The 20,064-nt window shown below is 50.6% G+C and overlaps 1 protein-coding gene across 1 annotated transcript; it reads left to right on the top strand.

The window, feature by feature from the left end:
• The first annotated feature begins 4,028 nt into the window (after positions 1 to 4,028).
• On the top strand, positions 4,029 to 19,115 carry pik3r3b (phosphoinositide-3-kinase, regulatory subunit 3b (gamma)). The gene is made up of 10 exons (XM_067230366.1): positions 4,029 to 4,427; positions 12,412 to 12,559; positions 14,338 to 14,436; positions 14,550 to 14,730; positions 16,165 to 16,290; positions 16,396 to 16,538; positions 16,833 to 17,009; positions 17,755 to 17,829; positions 17,970 to 18,140; positions 18,338 to 19,115. Exons 1-10 carry the CDS (start codon positions 4,319 to 4,321, stop codon positions 18,534 to 18,536), a joined length of 1,428 nt encoding a protein of 475 aa, XP_067086467.1. The 5' UTR covers positions 4,029 to 4,318; the 3' UTR covers positions 18,537 to 19,115.
• The last annotated feature ends 949 nt before the right edge of the window (positions 19,116 to 20,064 follow it).

The raw sequence follows: 20,064 nt of genomic DNA, 5'->3' as shown, positions 1-20,064 counted from the left end.
GGAGAGAGGGAGAGAGGGTGAGAGGGGCAGAGGGAGGGGTAGAGAGAGGGAAGGGGGAGAGAGGGAGAGAGGGTGAGAGAGAGATGGAGGGAGGGGCAGAGGGAGGGGTAGAGAGAGGGCTCAGCAATTTTGGTGGAGCCATGCTGGCAGCCAGCAGCTCATTACAGAGTGTCACTGGAGTATTGCATCAGTGCAACAGGGACTCTCACGTTGCAGGATGACATCACCCTACCTACTGGCCCTGCAGACGGTAGCTCTCCCAGCACAGTGTCTGCTCTGCAATAAAGAGAGAGAGGGAGACGGAGGGAGGGAGAGAATGATGTGCCACGAAGCCTGACGGTTTTGGATAGAATGATACAGGACTTGGAATTTGAGAGAGGAAGAGAGAGAGGAGGGAGAGAGAGGAAGAGAGAGAGGAGGGAGTGAGAGGGGAGAGGTGGAAACTTCCAGGCAGTGCAGCTAATCGTTTACCTCGAGTCTTGAGCGCACATGACTGGAGGCTCGCTGCTGCAGCCGGCTCACACACACACACAGTCAGAACAGCAGCCGAGGCCAGAGGAGAGAACTACCGATTGGTTTACAGCCTGTCAGGAGAAGACATGATCAAACGCTCCCACCGAACCCCCCTGGTCGCTAGGTCAGACCCCCCGCAGGGAGTGCGCCCAATGGAGGATGTTCTCAGATGAGTTGTGTCTGGTCGAGAGGGCAGGCGTGAGGTTTTGTGGCACATATGGGAGAGTGGGGTGAGAGGGTACAGGGAGTGCTTTACCGCCATATGCACCTTGCAGGAAGTATGGCCTCTCCACATGTCCTCTTCTGCTGTTACCACCCTACATGTGTGTGTCCGTATGGCACACACACCAAGTCTGATTCATTCTAGGTCATGTATCACATATGTTGTCACTGTCTGATATCACTGTTATATTCCCTGTGGAACTAGCAAGACACAGACAAGCCGAATATTGACCGAGGTTTTGTGAACGTGTCATCTCACTGACCTGTGTTAGCTAATAAATGCACAACATGTATGGTTTTTCACAAGCTAACAAAGTAGTTATGTATAATGTATACAGGACTTCTTATGAACCTTATGCAACTGTTTCCAGTTTTTCTTTGTAATCCCACTCCACACACACTCCAAGCGTCTATGTTTAGAATGGGACCATGAAGAGGCCTGTGTCTGTGGCTGAATTGTACTTTCCACTCTACTTACTACAGTGGCAGACAAAATATGAAATTGCTAAGGGCTAGGGATAATCAACATTGAAATAGCTCAGTCAGAAATGTGTCACAGTGCAAGCAGGCTTTGGTCACCTCTGGTGAAACCTCTACCCCCTCCTCCTCCTCATCCTCACACACACACACCTTTCTTTCCAAATCCGCAATCACATACTGTCCCTTTATCTTCAGCAACATTAAACACTGTTGTTTTTATTCAGGCTTTGGTTGTCTTGGTCTTGTGTTGTATCCAGGCAGATTTGAGACTCATTCTCTTCCTCGTGCCACCCCATATGGCTGTGAGCATGAATGTGCGACCTGCATTTGGGGAAATGTTGAAGCTTACATCCAGGGATGACAATCTGCAACTCTCGCTCCCTCACACACACACACACTCGGATAAAACCACATCTCCGGGTGCACTTGGTCACATTTGCATTATTCATCACTGTCAGTCTATGTCCCCGTTGCAGATTTTGCTTTCTCATTGCAGTGTAAAAATGGTTGCTGGCTTGACAAAGCAGATAAATTAGAGAGTCAGGTGGCTGAGCGGTTAGGGAAGCGGGCTAGTAATCTGAAGGTTGACAGTTCGATTCCCGGCCGTGCCAAATGATGTTGTGTCCTTGGGCAAGGCACTTCCCCCTACTTGCCTCGGGGGAATGTCCCTGTACTTACTGTAAGTCGCTCTGGATAAGAGCGTCTGCTAAATGACTAAATGTAAATTAGTTAAATGACTGTGTTAGAAGGTTTAAAGAAACACTTTTCTTGTCCATGGTGTACATTGCAGTCTAAAGACAGATGATGTGACTCCAAATATATAACAGCTCAAACTAACTTTACTTTACTCTTTTAAGGACTTGTTAAACCTCCTCATAGGCCTTATTCAGAGTTTGTCTAATGATCATCTCTCTCGCCACACGCTACAGCTCTTAAGAGCTGGCGCAGGGTTGCTATGGCTACGGAAATGGCAAACCAAACACCTGAGAGTCCCTGGGGTCACCTGTGCTCAGTGTGTTCACACACACACACAAACACACACACGCGCTAGCTCACCACCTGTCTAGCAGATGCATGGGATGAGCTAGATTCCAAGGTCTGGCAAGCAATTACACATCCTTTTCAGACTCCCAACAGATAGACAAATTATTAAAGGCATAAACTGGTACACAGGGTGCTGACACACACACACACACACGGCATGCGCAATTATGTAAATTGAGGCATGAAGCCTCTCGCGTCCATTGTTAGTCAGTTTTGGGGATGGAGGGGAGAGGGGGTGGGGGGAGGGATGTGGAGCAGAGAAGATTAATGTTTTTTTTTCTCTCTCTTCTCGCGTCGGTCGTGTGGATTATGAAGAAGCCCCATCAGTTCCTGTGTCATTGTTTGGATCCATCTGCCCTGTGTGGCACAGACAGCAGCAATTAAAGCACTTTGACACACTTGACAGACAGGGGCCTGTGTCCGGCACGGGCCATCTGGGGGCCCTCTGCCCCCTTCCCCCCCCGTGCTGTGTTAAGTAGACGCTTCTGACACCTCTGGTCTGTTTTACTGGGCATGCAGAGGGTTGTCCGGATCCTCTGTGATGGACAGATCTAGCTGAGAGGAGATGGGGAGGGCTGTAGGGCTGGGGGGCAGATTGGTGACCAGCCCCCTCTTATTGTTGTCTCAACTAGGCCACTGGCCAGACTGGCTGTAATCACTGTGCGATCTGTGCTGGCTCCCTCCATTGATATGACACGATTGTTAGACGGTCGCTGTGCAGATGATTGAGGCTGGAGACATTCTCGTGTGGACTCTGTCTGGGTCGCTAGAGAGACGTCCTGGCGTGGACTCTGTCTGGGTCGCTAGAGAGACGTCCTGGTGTGGACTCTGTCTGGGTCGCTAGAGAGACGTCCTGGTGTGGACTCTGTCTGGGTCGCTAGAGAGACGTTTTCGTGTGGACTCTGTCTGGGTCGCTAGAGAGACGTCCTGGTGTGGACTCTGTCTGGGTCGCTAGAGAGACGTCCTGGTGTGGACTCTGTCTGGGTCGCTAGAGAGACGTCCTGGTGTGGACTCTGTCTGGGTCGCTAGAGAGACGTTGTGGGGTTTTAGTTTGGCGCCGGCTGTGGTGTTGAGAAGTTGAGACAAAATGTAATCCCAAAGGTTGACCACTTACATATAAGGGTTGATAGTATATGTCATCTGTCAGGAGGGATGTTAGTACCTATTAAATGTTTAACTGAATAATTTCACTTGAAAATAAATGTGACTTTGCTATCTTATTGTAGCTTACCTCCCTCTGTCCCTCATAGTAAGGTCCAATGAGCAGTTTAGTTCCTCATCCCTGCCATGATCATGGGGTAAAAGGGCAAGGCTGAAAAGAAAAGAAAGAAAAAAAAAAGTACAAAACTTCTGAGTTTAGGTGAAGTAATTTTCCTATTGGTCTTCACAGCAGGCAGACCCCTCTCCACATCCGAGTCTGCGCACTGCTCCTCTCCTGGCTTCTGAAGGTAATCGGAGACTAGGATCATACCAATGTACCGCAGGAAAAAGGGGGGCGTAAAAATGATGTCACCTACTTCTTAACCAAATGCGATGCTTTTGATCACAAAGCAGTTGAACAACATTAAAATCCAACTCGTCTACTCGTAGACAAATGCCGCTGTTATGTTGGAATTCAGCGCGATAGAAGCGCGCAAGCATTTTAGGTGCGTCATTGTTAGAAACGCCTGACCCCTGTGTGCGTGTGTGAAGTGGTTTGTCCTATATGATGTGAAGAGTTCTCCGCGCTCTGTCAGTGTGCTTAAAATGAAGTCTACAGCCCGGTGTCTAAGGAACGGACAGGATTGTAGAGCTGGCATCTACTTTCTGTTCTGTAAGACTGTTAGAACATATTATAGGCCTTTAGAACAGGAGAAACGATGTTAAAACAGTCGAACCCGCCGCTTCTACAGATCACATCTTATATTTATTGATTCTGAAGCAGGAATTCAGATCATATAAGTTTAGTCCTAGATAGATAGCAGTATCCAGTGTTTTATACGTGTGTTTCGTGGTCCGTTTTTTTAATAATCGTTTTGAGAAAGATTGCTTAAGTGCGATCTGCAAGAGAAGTGAGACAATGTACAACACAGTCTGGACGTCGGATAAAGAGGACGATGATTGGAGGGATGTTATGATGCCATATTCCACAGAGTTAATATTTTACATAGAAATGGACCAACCGCCAGGTATGACAACGGATTTAACACATTATCTCAGTGTACGTAATAGTATGAGAAGATGTGTCATCATTGCATGCAATGGTGAAAACTTTGAGACCCAGGTTGTTTGTAGAGCGATTGTCAGTTAAATCGCGAGATTTGCATAGCTTCAATATGAATTCATACAATGCCTATTCACCCTCCCTAGTCATTAAAATGTATTTATTTCTCATATAGGTCTACTATCACCGCCTAAACTTAGCTTACATATGTACATGGTCCTATAACTAAGTTGTCTAGGCTGCTTCTCCGTCTTATCGCACTGTATCGTTTTCGCATAGTTCGTTCCATCGCCATGATTGAGCCACAAGCTGACAAGACGTCGTTTGGCAAACTTGTGATCATCTCTCCACCACTGTCGAAACGTTAATGACATCCATATAACATGCCATGTTACAGTGAAACAGACGCGTTGTTCGGTTCGTTAATATGTTTCGTGTTTTCTGTAAAGTGTAGCGACTGCTACAGAATGGTGCCTTAATGTCGTGCGAGATGTGGCTTCAATGAACAGTATTATCTCGGACGGTCATATTCGGACACAATTGTTGCCCCATTGTCCCACAAGTCAACTTCGGACCGTTTTGTCATTGTAGATTAACGCAGATAAAGTTGACAAAATTATATTTGTAGGCTAAACGGCTACTGTTAAATACGCGGTTTCTTTGGGACATTATCACCAGCGCGTCTACTTTAGTTGTTTGATCCGTAGGCTAGTCTATGCCAGCGGTCTATCATTTTTACAGTCAAGGAACCTCAAAGGATAAGTTTATTTAATAGATTTTACGTCTTTGAAATGCCATCGGTGTCCTAGTTAAATATATTACGTTTGGGCCAAATGGTGGTGGGGGAGGGGATGGAGAGAGAGCAGAAACGAGAGATCTGAATAGATTGTCTCGATTCAAAACCCTCTGTTGAACTATCGCGCAGCTGAAGACGCAGAATGCATGCAAAGGGGACGATGTAATGTATGCCTGCGCATCTTTCTAGTTGGCTGACATGTAGGTATTCTAATCGCATATATTTGAATAAATCCCTCAATCCCCCCAATTTTGCAGCCCCCATCCAATCCATCCTTGTCTGTGCGTTATTGAATTCATGTCGCACAGTTGAATTGCACTGAATGGAATTGCCGGTAGATCCCCCCCCCCCCCCCCCCCCCCCCCCCCCGGTCTCGTGTCCTTGGTAAAACGCTTTTAGATATCTAGAAGCTGCTTTGTATAGCCTAGCCTTGCGCATGCGAGTAAAGTGGCTTGTCACAATATTCTTAGCTATTCTGCGTGTCCAGTAAACCTCTCCGGGTCAAACATTTACGATATCTCCTTAGAAAAGGCTTTGTGTCGTTCCTGGGAGGGAATGAATGAAGAAAGTGGTCCCCTATGCCCTGTCCTTTCCATTCATATACGTTGGCGATGCACTGTAATGGCGCTGTTCTTGCTCTGGCTTTCACCTATTCGTTATGAGTTCATACCCAATTCTTTATCATAGCCATAGGTGTCAGTAATTTAGTCTCCGAGTGTGTACTTGCCTTTAGAACGAATTAAATTCGGGTCTAGAGTAGCTAGACTTCCAAAAAAGGTATTCAGCGCTCCGAATAATTATTTAGTGGTGACAATAAAGGGGTAATTACATAATTACACGTTGAAGGAAGCCTGTTCCTGCTCTCTGTTGTGTTCTACAGCAGAATAAAAAATCACCCAGAGGAGCTAGCTTCCTGTCTGGTGGCTCGGTTGTGTAATGTGCAGTGTTTCTTTGTGCTGGGCCTGTGAGAGTGCTCCAGGCTGAGGGACGGACCTTGCTGCAAGGGGGGGAGAGAGAGAGAGGGCTGGGAGGCCGACGGGCTGAATGGTCCGCCTCTCTCTCTCTCTGTTCTCCTGAATGAAAGACCCTATGTGATCCGCACATTAATCTTATCTCAGCGCTAAATGCCAGTGCGGTCCCCGACACACAGAAAACACGCACGCACACACACAAACAAGAGAAAAACATCTTGGCTCAGGGAAAAGCACGTCCTTCTCGTTGTGTTCGGGGGCTTTCGTTGTCTCGTCTTTCTCTGTGGCCTCCGTCCTCTGAGGAGGGGAGGGGGCAAGCTGAGAGTCATACAGATGTTCATTCGAATATTCATAACAGTGGAAGAAAATTGTGAAAGGCACTGACAGTCAGGAGGTAGCGCCGGGGGCAGCAGCTCTCTGTGTGTGTGTGTGTGTGACCGTGGCGCTGGGTGATCATTACAGGTGGAGCACAGTCCCAAGGGAAGGTCAGCCTTCGTCTCTAACGGCAACGTAGCTACGCCCCTCACTGTGTGTAAGGTTCCAGAGATGGGGTGTAGGTTACTTCGCAGGTCGGACGACACCACATGGAATATCAGCAGTTTTCTTTCTTCTCTTCTCCAGTCTAAATGGGGGGATGACATCATGCAGCCGTAGGGCAGCATGACCTGGCCACTGGTTCCTACGCTGGTCTGGTGTTCTTAGTCTTTCGACACAGAGGACTCTCTAGCTTTCCTTTGTCTTTCCATCCCTCCCTCCGTATATCTCTCTATACTTTTTTTTCTCCCTCTCTTTACTTCTCTCTCTCTCTCCACATGTGGGACTGTAGGCAACCCAGTCAGAACACATGAGTCTGGTTAATGTCTGTCTGTCTCAGCCTTCATCCTCCACACGCAGGGCAGTGTGTGTGTGTGTGTGTGTGTAGATAGTCAGCTGGATCTCTAAGACATGGCTTGGCCGTTCTGTGGAAACTGGGCTCTGAGGATTAAGGACCCTTTTTCCATTCATACAGGCCACACGTTTGGGAAGTGGTACGGGATGGTGTGTGTGTGTGTGTGTCAGAGTCTTTAGTGTTCTCTCCCTGTGTCGTTCTCCAGGTGTCTCTGACACCATTTATTTACCTGGGGGAGGGTAGGGGTCTTCAACTCCACCCCCTTAAGGTCTTCTCGTTTTCTCTCTCTCTCATGCCCCCCCCCCCTCTCTCACTAGGCCCACCCCCCTCTGCTTGGATTGGCTGAGGCTGGTCTCCATTCAGAGATTAGCTGTCTGATATTAGGATCAGCACTGGTCTCTCTAAGACAGTTGGACAGAGAGGAGGAGAGAGAGCAGAGGCAGAGAGCGAGAGAGAGGGGGAGAGGGAGTGACAGAAACAGAGAGGGAGGAGAGACGAAGAGAGAGAGAGTGTGTGTGTGGACTGAGATCAGCTGACTAAACATGCAGCTCACAAAGACTCCAGTGGAGGAGGAAGGTAAGAACGACTTCTTTTCTTTCTTTCTTCTTTCTCTCTCTCTCCTTTTCTCGCTCTGTGTCTCCTGTGTTCTGCTACCCTATGCCCTCCTCTCTCTCTCTCCTCCCTCTCTCTCTCTCTTCCTCTATGTTACTCTCTCTCTCTCGTCTGTGTGCACTTGCTGTTCTCTCTATTGTGTGTGTGAAGTGGAGTGCAGTATAGCGTGTGTGCATGAGCTCCGAGGGCACCAGGGTAAGATAAGCTGTCTGCCTGGACGTGTGTGTGTGTGTGTACAGGCTAAACCTGGTAATGTCTCTGCTGCTCAGGCAGACATGTCTCTACATGTCTGTGTGTGTGTGTCAGGGGGACCCTCTGGGCTCCCACCCCCGACACACACACACACAGGGTTAAGGGGCTTCAAGACCCCTCCGGCCCCCGGCAGTCATCTTACCTGGCAGTAGTTTGGAGTGTGCGTGGCGCCAGTGCAGTGCTTCATGCTCATTTAGGTGACAGTTCTACTGTGGGGTAAATTGGGTAAGAGTTATTAAGAGCTCTGCTTTGACATGGTAATCAGTGTGTGTGTGTGTGTGTGTGTGTGTGTGTGGAAGGGCAGACAGGGATAGCTGTAGGGTGCTAGTGTTGATGCTAGGTCACTGGTCTGCCGCTCAAACCTGTGCTTCCCATGCTCCTGAGTAGAACAGCTGGCTGCAACTCTGCGGGGACACGCTCTTCCTCTGTGCCCTGATCTCAAGCCCCGCGCTGCACTGCTGCCCCCATGGTGGCTCTTTGTAGTGTGTGTGTGTGTGTGCCTGTCATAGATTTACACTAAAGTGACAGTTATTGTTAAAAGGGACACTATCTGTTTCAATTCCCCGTCCAAGCCTGTGTAGGGAGTGTGTCTGATGTAGGCGGGTGATCCATCTTGCTGTGTGTGTGTGTGTGTGTCAGAGCGGGTGGCTGAGGAGTGCTCCTTTGTCTTGCGAGGGGGGGTTGGGGGCTGCAGGAGAGCGAGAGAGAGCGAGAGAGAGCGAACGAGAGCGAGCGAGAGAAAGAGCAAGAGAGCGAGCAAGAGAGAGAGAGCGAGCGAGCAAGAGAGAGAGCGCTGGGCGCTGATGCTCCTTTGTTCAGCAGCGCACTGGTCACCTGCTAGAGCACACACACACACACACACTCTTTCTCTCTCTTCCTCTCGTGTGTCTCGCTCTCTCACAGTGAAACCTCCCAGTGACTTGTCCTGACCCAGCACAGTGTCAAAAGAACACTGATTTGGAAAATCACTTGACAGTTGATAATACTGTTAAGTTTGCATCGGTTATTTTTTGTCTCAGAGAACTGACTTTGGTTCGAGACTTTCCGGGGGTCCTCGTTAACAGACAGGCACATTTACAGCCCCCCCCCCCCCTTAACATTTTTCTTCTCCGTGGGGGGTGGGGTGAAAGGTTGCCCTGTGGTTCATTTAATGTTTTGTTTCTAATGACAAACCGGAGTGTGTTTGTGTGTGTGTGTGGTCTACTGATGCTGTTGTCCTTTGTTGGCTGAATAGCATTGTGTTGTGGCTTTGGAGGTTGTTGTCATGCATGCACACGCCTATATACACACACACACACACACACACACACACACACACACACACACACACACACACACACACACAGTGGACAAAGGGAACCTTCAAACTGCCCCTTGTTCTGTGCCTGTAAAGCTCTCCATATCTCTCTCCCCTAAGTGTGGTTTAAGGAATAGCGTGCGTGTGTCCCAGCTGATGCAGGGAAACAGCCCAGCCAGGACAGTTTGGTTCCCTCCTGGTGCACCTGACTTCTGCTGTGGTCAGAGCAGCGGAGAGAGGGTGGAGGAGAGGCAGGGTGTGGAGAGGGAGATGGAGAGAGGGAGGGTGTAGAGAGGGAGATGGAGGGAGGGAGGGAGATGTAGGGTGTAGAGAGGGAGATGGAGAGAGGGAGGGAGATGTAGGGTATGGAGAGAGGGAGGGAGAGGGAGGGAGATGTAGGGTGTGGAGAGGGAGATGGAGAGAGGGAGGGTGTGGAGAAGGAGAGAGAGGGAGAGAGTGCAGGGAGGGAGTGGAGTGGAGAGGAAGAGGGAGAGAGTGGAGAGGAAGAGAGAGGGAGATAGTGTGGAGAGGGAGGGAGAGAGAGGGTGGAGGAGCTCTGGCATTTCCTCTCTGCTCTCTGCTCGCTGGCTCTGGGTCCGGCTTTCTCTGCCACTACACTCACAGATTCCTCAATGGAGCTTTGTTACCAGATGAAATTCATCTGCCGTGTGTGTGTGTGTGTGTGGCACTGTAGCCAACTCGTAGCCTTTTTTTCTTTTTTTCTTCTTCTGTAGAGTACAAAAAGTAAGATGCAAGTTTCCTCTGCATCAAAGTTTGAGAAGGAAGGAAGGGGGGGTGCTGGGTTGAGGCGGATGTATAATTAATCTGCTAATGACTCTTTCTGTCTGAACCAAGCAGCCACGCATAAATCTAAAGTACCACATTAAACACCACGCCACGCCTTGCCTTGCACCAGGTGGCCTGCACACACACACACACACACACACACACACACACACACGGGAACAAGCTAGCCAGGGCTTTCATATTCACTTGGCCTCCAGCCCCCCTCCAGCCCCCCTCCAGCCCCCCTCCAGCCCCCCTCGTGCCTTCCTGCCTCCCTCCTAGTGTGCCAGGAAAGAAAGACGCGTGTGTGCACCTGTGAGTCTATGGAGGGAGGAGGAGGAGGAGGAGGGAGGGAGGAGGAGGGAGGGATGAGGTGAGGAGGAGGGAGGGGTGAGGAGGAGGGAGGGATGAGGTGAGGAGGAGGGAGGGGTGAGGAGGAGGGAGGGATGAGGTTAGGTGAGGAGGTGGGAGGGGTGAGGAGGTGAGGTGAGGAGGAGGTGAGGGAGGGATGAGCGGAGGAGGAGGGAGGGGTGAGGAGGAGGAGGGAGGGGTGAGGAGGAGGAGGAGGGAGGGATAGGGAGGGGGTGAGGTGAGGAGGGAGGGGTGAGGTGAGGAGGGAGGGGTGAAGTGAGGAGGGAGGGGTGAGAGGAGGTGAGGAGGGATAAGGTGAGGAGAAGGGAGGGATGAGAGGAGGGAGGGGGCAAGGGAGGCAGGGATGAGGCGAGGGGGAAGTGTGTGTCGTGTCACACGCCGTCAGAAGCGGCCACGCCCCCTCCTCTCTGACTGGAGCAGCCGACTCACCCCACACCTTGCCGCCGTGTGTGTGTGCACGCCAACTGCCAGGCCAACGGCAGGAACTGGTTTCCATTAAACAGACTCAAGTTTCTCCCTGCTGAAGTAGAAGAAAAGTGAGCCTCTTCCTCAGGCAGGCCTGACCGTCGCCCCCTGCTGGCTCGCCTCCACACCGCAGCTCAGAAAGCACACCTGGCACTTTACTGCAATCAGAAGAATCACATTTAAATCACTTCTGATGTTAAAAGTCCCAGATCTTTTAGATGATGTCCAGAACAGGAGAAGCTTATGTAGCCCTATCTGGTGACTAGAGGATGTCTAATCCTCCATGACACACACACTCTCTCTCTCTCAGGCACCAGTCTCTCTGCAGTTCAGTGTGGCACCTCACTCTCCTGCATGGGCACACTCCAACCCACTCACTATGATATCCGGTGTGTGTGTGTGTGGCTGGGTGTGTGTGTGTGTGTGGCTGTGTACTGTACTTTCTCAGTAGGCCCCTTCATCAAATGTACTTCCCATTCAGTCTCTCCAAACGCTCCAGTCAAGTAGGCCATTACAACTCCTGTCAATCATCCAGACCTTCCTGTCCGCATCGAGTCCTTCCGCGCGCGCGTGTGTGTGTAGAGTGGTGTCTGGGTCAGAGGCAGGTTAGTTTGACTTGGCTCAAGCTGCTCTGGGTAACAGAGGAGCCACTGTTGAGCTGCAGGAGGTAAGAGGCACCCCCCCACCCCCCCCCCCCCCCCCAGCCAGCAAAATGACTTCACTTTTTTCCTAGTTGCACCTGGCTAGTCTGCCCCCCCCGCCCTCTGAAAGACCACCTAACAGACAGTTAGGCTGAAAGCAAGTTGAAATTTCCCAACTCTCTTTTGTTGAACATTCATGTAGAAGAGTTTGACCACAAAGTCAAAACACACACACACACCGAGGAGTGCATCGGATGTGTGTGTGTGCATCGCGATCCAGCCAGCTGCTAATGTGTGTGTAAAGCAAACACAGACTAGTGTGTCGGGCCGTGGTCACAATCACACACGCACACACACACACGCCATCCATCTCTAAGGAAGAGCATGATGTACGATGCTTATTCAGTTCCAGTGTTCCCCTCTCTGTGTGAGTTACTGCTGTGAAGCTGCTTCCAGCACAGAAGGCTGGGAGGGGGTGATAATGAATGGAGTTCTCCTGTGTTCTGCTCCCAGCTCTCTGCTTCATCCATCTACCGTGGACGTGTTTGTTAGAACACAGAAACCCTTCGCTGGGTGTTGGAGAGAGAAGGGCCGGTACGAACGCTGGATTAGTATTCTCCGCTGGTGTTGGGATTCTTTTCTGTCCTTCTTGAATTATTAATCAGTTCCTAGAAGGAGGGGGAGATGTCTCCGATATTCCTGTTTGGACAACTGAGGTCTGAGCCTGTTCAGGAGGGAGGGAGAGAGGGAGGCATGAACTCGGATCAGGACTAGGGCCAGAGACTAAGAGAAGCAGGAGTAGTCAAGGGATTGATCCGTTTCATACTTAACATTCTCCTTCTCCCTCCCTCCCTCCCTCCCTCTCTAGCTCTTCCTCCTAAGCCAGCCAAGCCTGTGACTCCAGTGGCTCCAGTGGCTCCAGTGACTCCAGTGACTCCAGTGAGCAGCAGTGTGATGAAGGAGGGGTCTGTGGGCTCGCTACAGGAGGCCGAGTGGTACTGGGGAGACATATCCAGGTATGTGTACACACACACACACACACACACACACTGTCTCACATGCTAACTCACCCGCCCACACACAGGACACACACAGGACACACACACACAGGACACACACACAGGACACACACCTTGCAGAACCTGTGTGTTTGTTCCAACTCTCCTGATTATAATGTTACTATTTCAGGCCTGCTTTGCTCTTATCCATTCTGCTCTTGCCTCACCATCAGCTATTTTAGAAGTGTGTGTGTGTGTGTGTGTGTGGCTGGGCCAGGGTGTGTGTGTGTGTGTGAGGCTGGACCAGTCAGCCAGTCCCAGGTCTGAGCAGATTACAGCAGTGCTCAGAGCCTGGCTTTAGTCTATATCTGATGTCCAACACCAGTAAGTGCAGCTTACTGCCCCTCCAAAGCTGACAGACATCTGAGACAGGCAGACACACACACACACACACAGGTTTACTGTAAATGCATACAAAGACACACAGACATTTCAATTGAAATGTTGTCTCTGTCGAGAACAGAGACATCGTGATTTACTTGCATGCATACACACACAGACAGACAGAGGTATCGTTTGCAGGGCTGGGAGGAGAGCAGATCTGCAGGGCTGGGAGCTCTAGACAGTCTGTCAGGACTAGCCCTGGGTCAGCTTTCATGCTCTGATTACTCACATTATTCAGAACATCAACACACACACACAGACATGCATAAACATACATATACATGCCCCCCCCACACACATGACATCTCCACAAACACACAGATGCATGTTAATGAGTTTTGGCAGGAACTCTCTCTCTCTGGGGTCCAAGTTTCAGAATAGTGTTGTCATGCCAAATGAAACTCCATTATCACACATAGACCTACACACACACAGACCTAGATATACACACGCACACACACACGCACACACAGACCTAGATATACACACGCACACACACACGCACACACACACACACAGACCTAGACACACACACAGTGACTGGCATGTAGAGGTCAGCTGACTGGAGGGGAGATTGGGTGGTGTGTGAAGGGGGGTCTGGTCTGCCTGCTTCCTCAGCATGACATGGCTTACTGCCCCCACGGGCTCAGACGGGGGGTGGGGGCGGGGGGCAGGGGGGGGCGGGGGGGGGCAGGGGGGGGCAAGCTGCTCTTCAGACAGACACAGAAGCCCCCCTAAAGCCTGTCTGGGACGCTGGGAAACCTACAGACCGGAGCTGTGTGTGTGTGTGTGTGTGTGTGTGTGTGTGTGTGTGTGTGTGTGTGTGTGTGTGTGTGTGTGTGTGTGTGTGTGTGTGTGTGTGTGTGTGTGTGTGTGTGTGTGTGTAGACAGGGTTAGGTAGACCATGTAAAGCAGACCGGAGCTCTGTGTGTGTGTGTGTGTGTGTGTGTGTGTGTGTAGACAGGGTTAGGTAGACCATGTAAAGCAGACCGGAGCTCTGTGTGTGTGTGTGTGTGTGTGTGTGTGTGTGTGTGTGTGTGTAGACAGGGTTAGGTAGACCATGTAAAGCAGACCGGAGGGACACAGGCCTCTGCCCGCAGCCAACACACACACACAGCACAGATGTCTGTGTGGGAGACAGGGCACACCAGACCAGAGTGTTCTTACCAGACGAGAAGCTCCTGCTAATTGGATGGTTCTGTGGGAGTCTGTGTTTGCCGTCTGTGGACTGGCTCACTGGTGTTAACCCTGCGCTCTCTCTCTCCCTTCCTCTCTCTCTCTCTCTCTCTCTCTCTCCCTTCCCCTCTCTCCCCCTCTGTCTCTCTCTCTCTCTCCCCCCCCCTCGTCCACAGGGAGGAGGTCAATGACAAGCTGAGGGACATGCCTGACGGGACCTTCCTGGTCCGGGACGCCTCCACCAAGATGCACGGAGACTACACGCTAACCCTGAGGTACACACACACACACACACACAGTCTCACTTTCTGTGAAGCCAGCAACAGTCTATAAGGGAGCATCACTGTTTGAGTATGTATGTTATAGCTCTCTCTCTCCCTCTCTCCAGGAAAGGGGGAAACAACAAGCTGATCAAGATCTACCACCGGGACGGCAAGTACGGCTTCTCAGACCCTCTGACGTTCGGCTCTGTGGTGGAGCTCATCAGCCACTACCGACACGAGTCCCTGGCCCAGTACAACACCAAGCTGGACGTCAAGCTCATGTATCCCATCTCCCGCTACCAGCAGGTGAGCACATACACACACAACTCAGGGGGGTCAGGTGGCTGAGCGGTGAGGGAGTCGGGCTATTAATCAGAAGGTTGTTGGTTCGATTCCCGGCTGTGCCAAACAACGTTGTGTCCTTGGGCAATGCACTTCACCCTACTTGCCTCTGGGAGAATGTCCCTGTACTTACTGTAAGTCGCTCTGGATAAGAGCGTCTGCTAAATGACTAAATGTAAATGTAACTCCCTCTCTCTCTCTACACTCTTCTTGTTATGCTTTCTGTCCCCTTTCTCCAACTCTATTTCATCCTGTCCTGGGGGTAGGGGGGTGGTAGGAGAGGAGGGTGTTGGGGGTAGGGGGTGGTAGGAGAGGGGGGTGTTGGGGGTAGGGGGTGGTAGGAGAGGGGGGTGTTGGGGGTAGGAGAGGGGGGTGTTGTAGAAAGTGCTGCGGCAGCAGGATTGCGCACGGTGTGAAATATGGCCCTGATGCCTCGCCGGCGCCGCGCTCTCCTAAATAATTGCGCCCGTCCTTGATGTGGACAGGACGCCTCCGCGTTTCCTAGCGGCCGCTCTCTCCGGGCGGCCGGGCGAGTCATTACTCAGCCACTCCCACCGAACACCTCTGCTCGTTTATTAATGAGCAGCGACGGAGGGCTCGGTCCCCATGGGAGCAGAAAGAGCAGGGCAGAGGGGACTCTGTCCTCCCCCTGCCCAGCACCCCTGGACTCTCTCTCTCTGTGTGGTAGTTGTACCTCTCTCTCTCTCTCTCTCTCTCTCTCTCTCTCTGTGTGGTAGTTGTACCTCTCTCTCTCTCTCTCTCTCTCTGTGTGGTAGTTGTACCTCTCTCTCTCTCTCTCTCTCTCTCTCTCTCTGTGGTAGTTGTACCTCTCTCTCTCTCTCTCTCTCTCTCTCTCTCTCTCTCTCTCTGTGTGGTAGTTGTACCTCTCTCTCTCTCTCTCTCTCTCTCTCTCTCTCTCTCTGTGTGGTAGTTGTACCTCTCTCTCTCTCTCTCTCTGTGTGTGGTAGTTGTACCTCTCTCTCTCTCTGTGCAGTAGTTGTACCTCTCTCTCTCTCTCTCTCTCTCTCTCTCTCTCTCTCTCTGTGTGGTAGTTGTACCTCTCTCTCTCTCTCTCTCTCTCTGTGTGGTAGTTGTACCTCTCTCTCTCTCTCTCTCTCTCTGTGTGTGGTAGTTGTACCTCTCTCTCTCTCTGTGCAGTAGTTGTACCTCTCTCTCTCTCTCTCTCTCTGTGTGTGGTAGTTGTACCTCTCTCTCTCTGTGTGGTAGTTGTACCTCTCTCTCTCTGTGTGGTAGTTGTACCTCTCTCTCTCTCTGTGTGGTAGTTGTACCTCTCTCTCTCTCTCTCTCTCTCTCTCTCTGTGCAGTAGTTGTACCTCTCTCTCTGTGTGTGCAGTAGTTGTACCTCTCTGTAACTCTCTCCTCCTCCCCCGTCTTCAGGATCAGCTGGTGAAGGAGGACAACATCGACGCTGTGGGGAAGAAGCTACAGGAATATCACAATCAATATCAGGAGAAGAGCAAAGAGTACGACCGGCTGTACGAGGAGTACACCAAGACCTCGCAGGTACACACACACACACACACACACACACACACACACACACACCTTCACCTGCTCGACCATGGCTCGTGGTCTGACGCTCTGGTTTGTCCGTGGTGGCCCCCTCAGGAGATCCAGATGAAGAGGACAGCCATCGAGGCATTCAACGAGACCATCAAGATCTTCGAGGAGCAGTGTCACACACAGGAACGCTACAGCAAGGAGTACATCGAGCGCTTCCGCCGAGAGGGCAACGACAAGGAGATCGAGAGGTGAACACACACAACACCAGCTCAGACAATAGAAATGCCAATAGAACAATATTTCTTTGTTGCCGGCGACTACAACAAGAGGCTTGTTTTTGAAGTAAGAATGTGTATTTTTGCACTGAAGAAAATGTATACACACACACGCCTAAAAAAAGGAAACACTTCTGAAGTGTTTTGGTCAAGTGTGCATTTCTTGGAACCCAGACCATTCAGTGCCTCGACAGTCGGCAGAGGTGAAATCTCCTGTAACGACACGTAATCCCAAACTAACCTGGTGTAATCCTCCTCGCTCCACAGGATCATGATGAACTACGAGAAGCTCAAGTCTCGCCTTGGGGAAATCCACGACAGCAAGATCAGTCTGGAGCAGGACCTGAAGACCCAGGCGCTGGACAACCGGGAAACGGACAAGAAGATGAACAGCCTTAAACCCGACCTGATCCAGCTGCGCAAGATCCGAGACCAGTACCTTGTGTGAGTATCAGTCTGTCTGTGATTCTCTGTGGGGACTGAGTACCCCCTGTGTGTCTGTGATCCTCTGTGGGGACTGGGTACCCCCTGTGTGTCTGTGATCCTCTGTGGGGACTGGGTACCCCCTGTGTGTCTGTGATCCTCTGTGGGGACTGAGTACCCCCTGTGTGTCTGTGATCCTCTGTGGGGACTGGGTACCCCCTGTGTGTCTGTGATCCTCTGTGGGGACTGGGTACCCCCTGTGTGTCTGTGATCCTCTGTGGGGACTGGGTACCCCCTGTGTGTCTGTGATCCTCTGTGGGGACTGGGTACCCCCTGTGTGTCTGTGATCCTCTGTGGGGACTTAAGTGAACTCCAGGAAGGACACTGATCCAATAAAAAGGTGTGATGTTCTAACGTTAAGCCTGCGCACGGCGTGAACGCCACAAGCTTGACAACCTGCGCTAGGTCGGAGGGTGCAAGGTTACCCCCAGGGGGGGTTATCCTTCAGGTTGCCAGGTTGGAGGCTTGGGAGGTTGGTCTTAGTGAGGCTTTCTAGGTGAAGCTACTTAGCTGGATGCCCTGAATTCTAAGAACGGGCATTACCATTACTAGTCTGCTTCCAATCCAGACGCGCCTCTCCTGTGGGCTCTCCTCGCTTGTTTGACAGCCTGACTTGGCACGCTCCAGCATTGACGTGTAGGATGACATGAATGCGTAGCTGGACTGATTTTCTTTAACTCTTCCTTGTTTTCTTCTTTCTGTACAGCTGGCTGAACCACAAAGGGGTGCGTCAGAAACGAATTAACGACTGGCTGGGGATCAAAAGCGACAACACTGACGAGTAAGTCTGTTATTCCTGCCAGCGGGGGGGGGGGGACAAGCTAACCTAGTTCAGCCACACCAACCGTGTCAACCCCAGCGCTAGATGAGCGAGTTACGGCGCCCTGTATGACCCGTGTCTCCCTCCCTCTCCCCACCCAGAGGGTACTTTGTGAACGAGGAGGACGAGGTCCTGCCCCACTACGATGAGAAGAGCTGGTTCGTGGGAGACCTGAACCGGACGCAGTCAGAGGACCTGCTGCTGGGGAAGCCAGACGGGGCCTTCCTCATCAGGGAGAGCAGTAAGAAGGGCTGCTACGCATGCTCCGTCGTGTGAGTACACCACTCGATGCTGTCTCTGTAGTCCAAATATTGAGGGATCCTTAAGGGTGGGAAAATAATAATAATAATAAATATGAGAGAGAACAATGGTTGTGTTCGCCGAAGGCTTGAGCACACCCAACTAGAAACCAGGCGAGAGGGTTCTAACCTCACCTGGTTCCGTGTTCCTTCTCTGGCCCCTCCTGCAGCGTGGAGAGCGAGGTGAAGCACTGCGTGATCTACAGCACGGCGCGCGGCTACGGCTTCGCCGAGCCATACAACCTATACGGCTCCCTGAAAGAGCTGGTCATTCACTACCACCAAACCTCCCTGGTCCAGCACAACGACTCCCTCAACGTGCGCCTGGCATACCCCGTCTACGCACAGATGCCCTCTGGACGCAGATGAGCCCTGCTACACACACACACACAGAGACAACAGGCCCCTGTGCCACAGAGACCCAGAGGGGGGCAGGGGGTCTAAAGACGCGATCGGATCCCCTCACCACCAACCACCCCCTCCAACACCAGAAAGAAATAAACAAACAAGAAAAAAAAAAAACACTCGCTGCAACACTTCAGCCACCTTGAAGTTATATATATTTTTACTAGAACAATTCGGAGGGCATTCTTACCTAAAGACTGCTTGATTTGCACAAGGACGTTTTAATGTTTGTGAATGTGAAAAAAACGGAAGGCAACTGAAGAGACGAGTTTCAGGGGACCCGCTGCTACGCTTCAGACGGGACAACTTTCAGAGAAAAAAATGATACACTCCCATTTTAAGCTTTTGTTTTTGTTTGTTTTCCCCCCTCATTTTTGTTCTTTTGAAATTTTGACTCGTTCTTTGTTTGTTCCTGCTTGTTTCACGGAATGCGAGAGATGATGATGATGATGATGATGATGTGTATGACCTCTGTCCCTATCCGTACGAAAAGCAAAAACAATGTAGCATACCAGACGATGGCCAGAGCTTTCCTCCATGTAGACTGCTGCTGAAAGGGTTGGGGGAGGGATGGGAGGGAGGGGGGAGGGGGCTCGGAGATTCTTTTTTTGGGTGGTTCATGTTATGTTTTCTTTTGTTCTGTGTGTGTGTCATCACAGTCATGGACACCAAAGTTTGCATGGGGGGGAAAGTTTTTTAAATCTTTATTAGTATTATAGTTTTTTTGGGGGGGATGGAGGTGGCAAATAAGCGAGTGATTTTGTTTGATGTCACACACACGACAGAGTTTGGGCCCAGTGCTTATGCACTATAAGTTGCAGAGGTTTGGTAACCAAATGGTACGCACAAAAATGGTTGAGTTAGAAGCACTTATCGTTCAGGATAAGTCCACCCTACACACACACACACAACAGACCGTCAAACCTAAAACACGTTTTATGTGTGGTTTCAGATAATAACTAAACATGTGTATATGCTAATGTTTGTCATTGAGAGAAAGACCGAACGAGAGAGAGTAATCCTCAGACTGTTGTATTTGTTACAAACTTTTTGGAAATAAGCTTTGAACTGCAGTGTACCCCAACACAGATTACCCAGCTGATGACAAAGGCTTTAGATGGCGAAAACTTGAAAGACCGTGCAATCCAACATCGTATTATGAGTATGTAGGCCGTCGTTGCAGCAGCGTAGAGAAGAGAGAGAGCAGGGTAGGCCCAACTTTGGGAGGGAATCAAGATAAACAGTAACGGTTTCTGAAGAGATTCTTTTGTGTTTGTGTTTTACTCATCAAGCAGCTTCTAAAACCGGTGCTTTACTTTATAACCAGTGGAAGCCGTTTCTGTTTAAAGAAAAAAGACACCATCGCATAATAAAAAAAGTTTTCCTAAAACTGCAAACCCGACTGCAATGTGCCCACGTGCAGTTTGTGTTCGCTTCCTTCTCTTCCCTGCCTTCGCATTCTATATTCTGATTGGCTGTTGTGCGTGGGCTA

The sequence above is a fragment of the Osmerus mordax genome, chromosome 27 (genome assembly GCF_038355195.1).
Source record: "Osmerus mordax isolate fOsmMor3 chromosome 27, fOsmMor3.pri, whole genome shotgun sequence".
Classification (NCBI taxonomy): domain Eukaryota; kingdom Metazoa; phylum Chordata; class Actinopteri; order Osmeriformes; family Osmeridae; genus Osmerus; species Osmerus mordax.
Note: the sequence above shows the minus strand (reverse complement) of the source record. Positions and strands in the feature narration are given on the sequence as shown.

Coding starts and splice junctions, on each gene's coding strand:
- pik3r3b (XM_067230366.1), top strand. CDS start 4,319: ATGTACAACACAGTCTGGACGTCGGATAAAGAGGACGATGATTGGAGG. Junction 12,560..14,337: donor TACTGGGGAGACATATCCAG/GTATGTGTACAC, acceptor CCTCGTCCACAG/GGAGGAGGTCAATGACAAGC. Junction 14,437..14,549: donor GACTACACGCTAACCCTGAG/GTACACACACAC, acceptor CCCTCTCTCCAG/GAAAGGGGGAAACAACAAGC.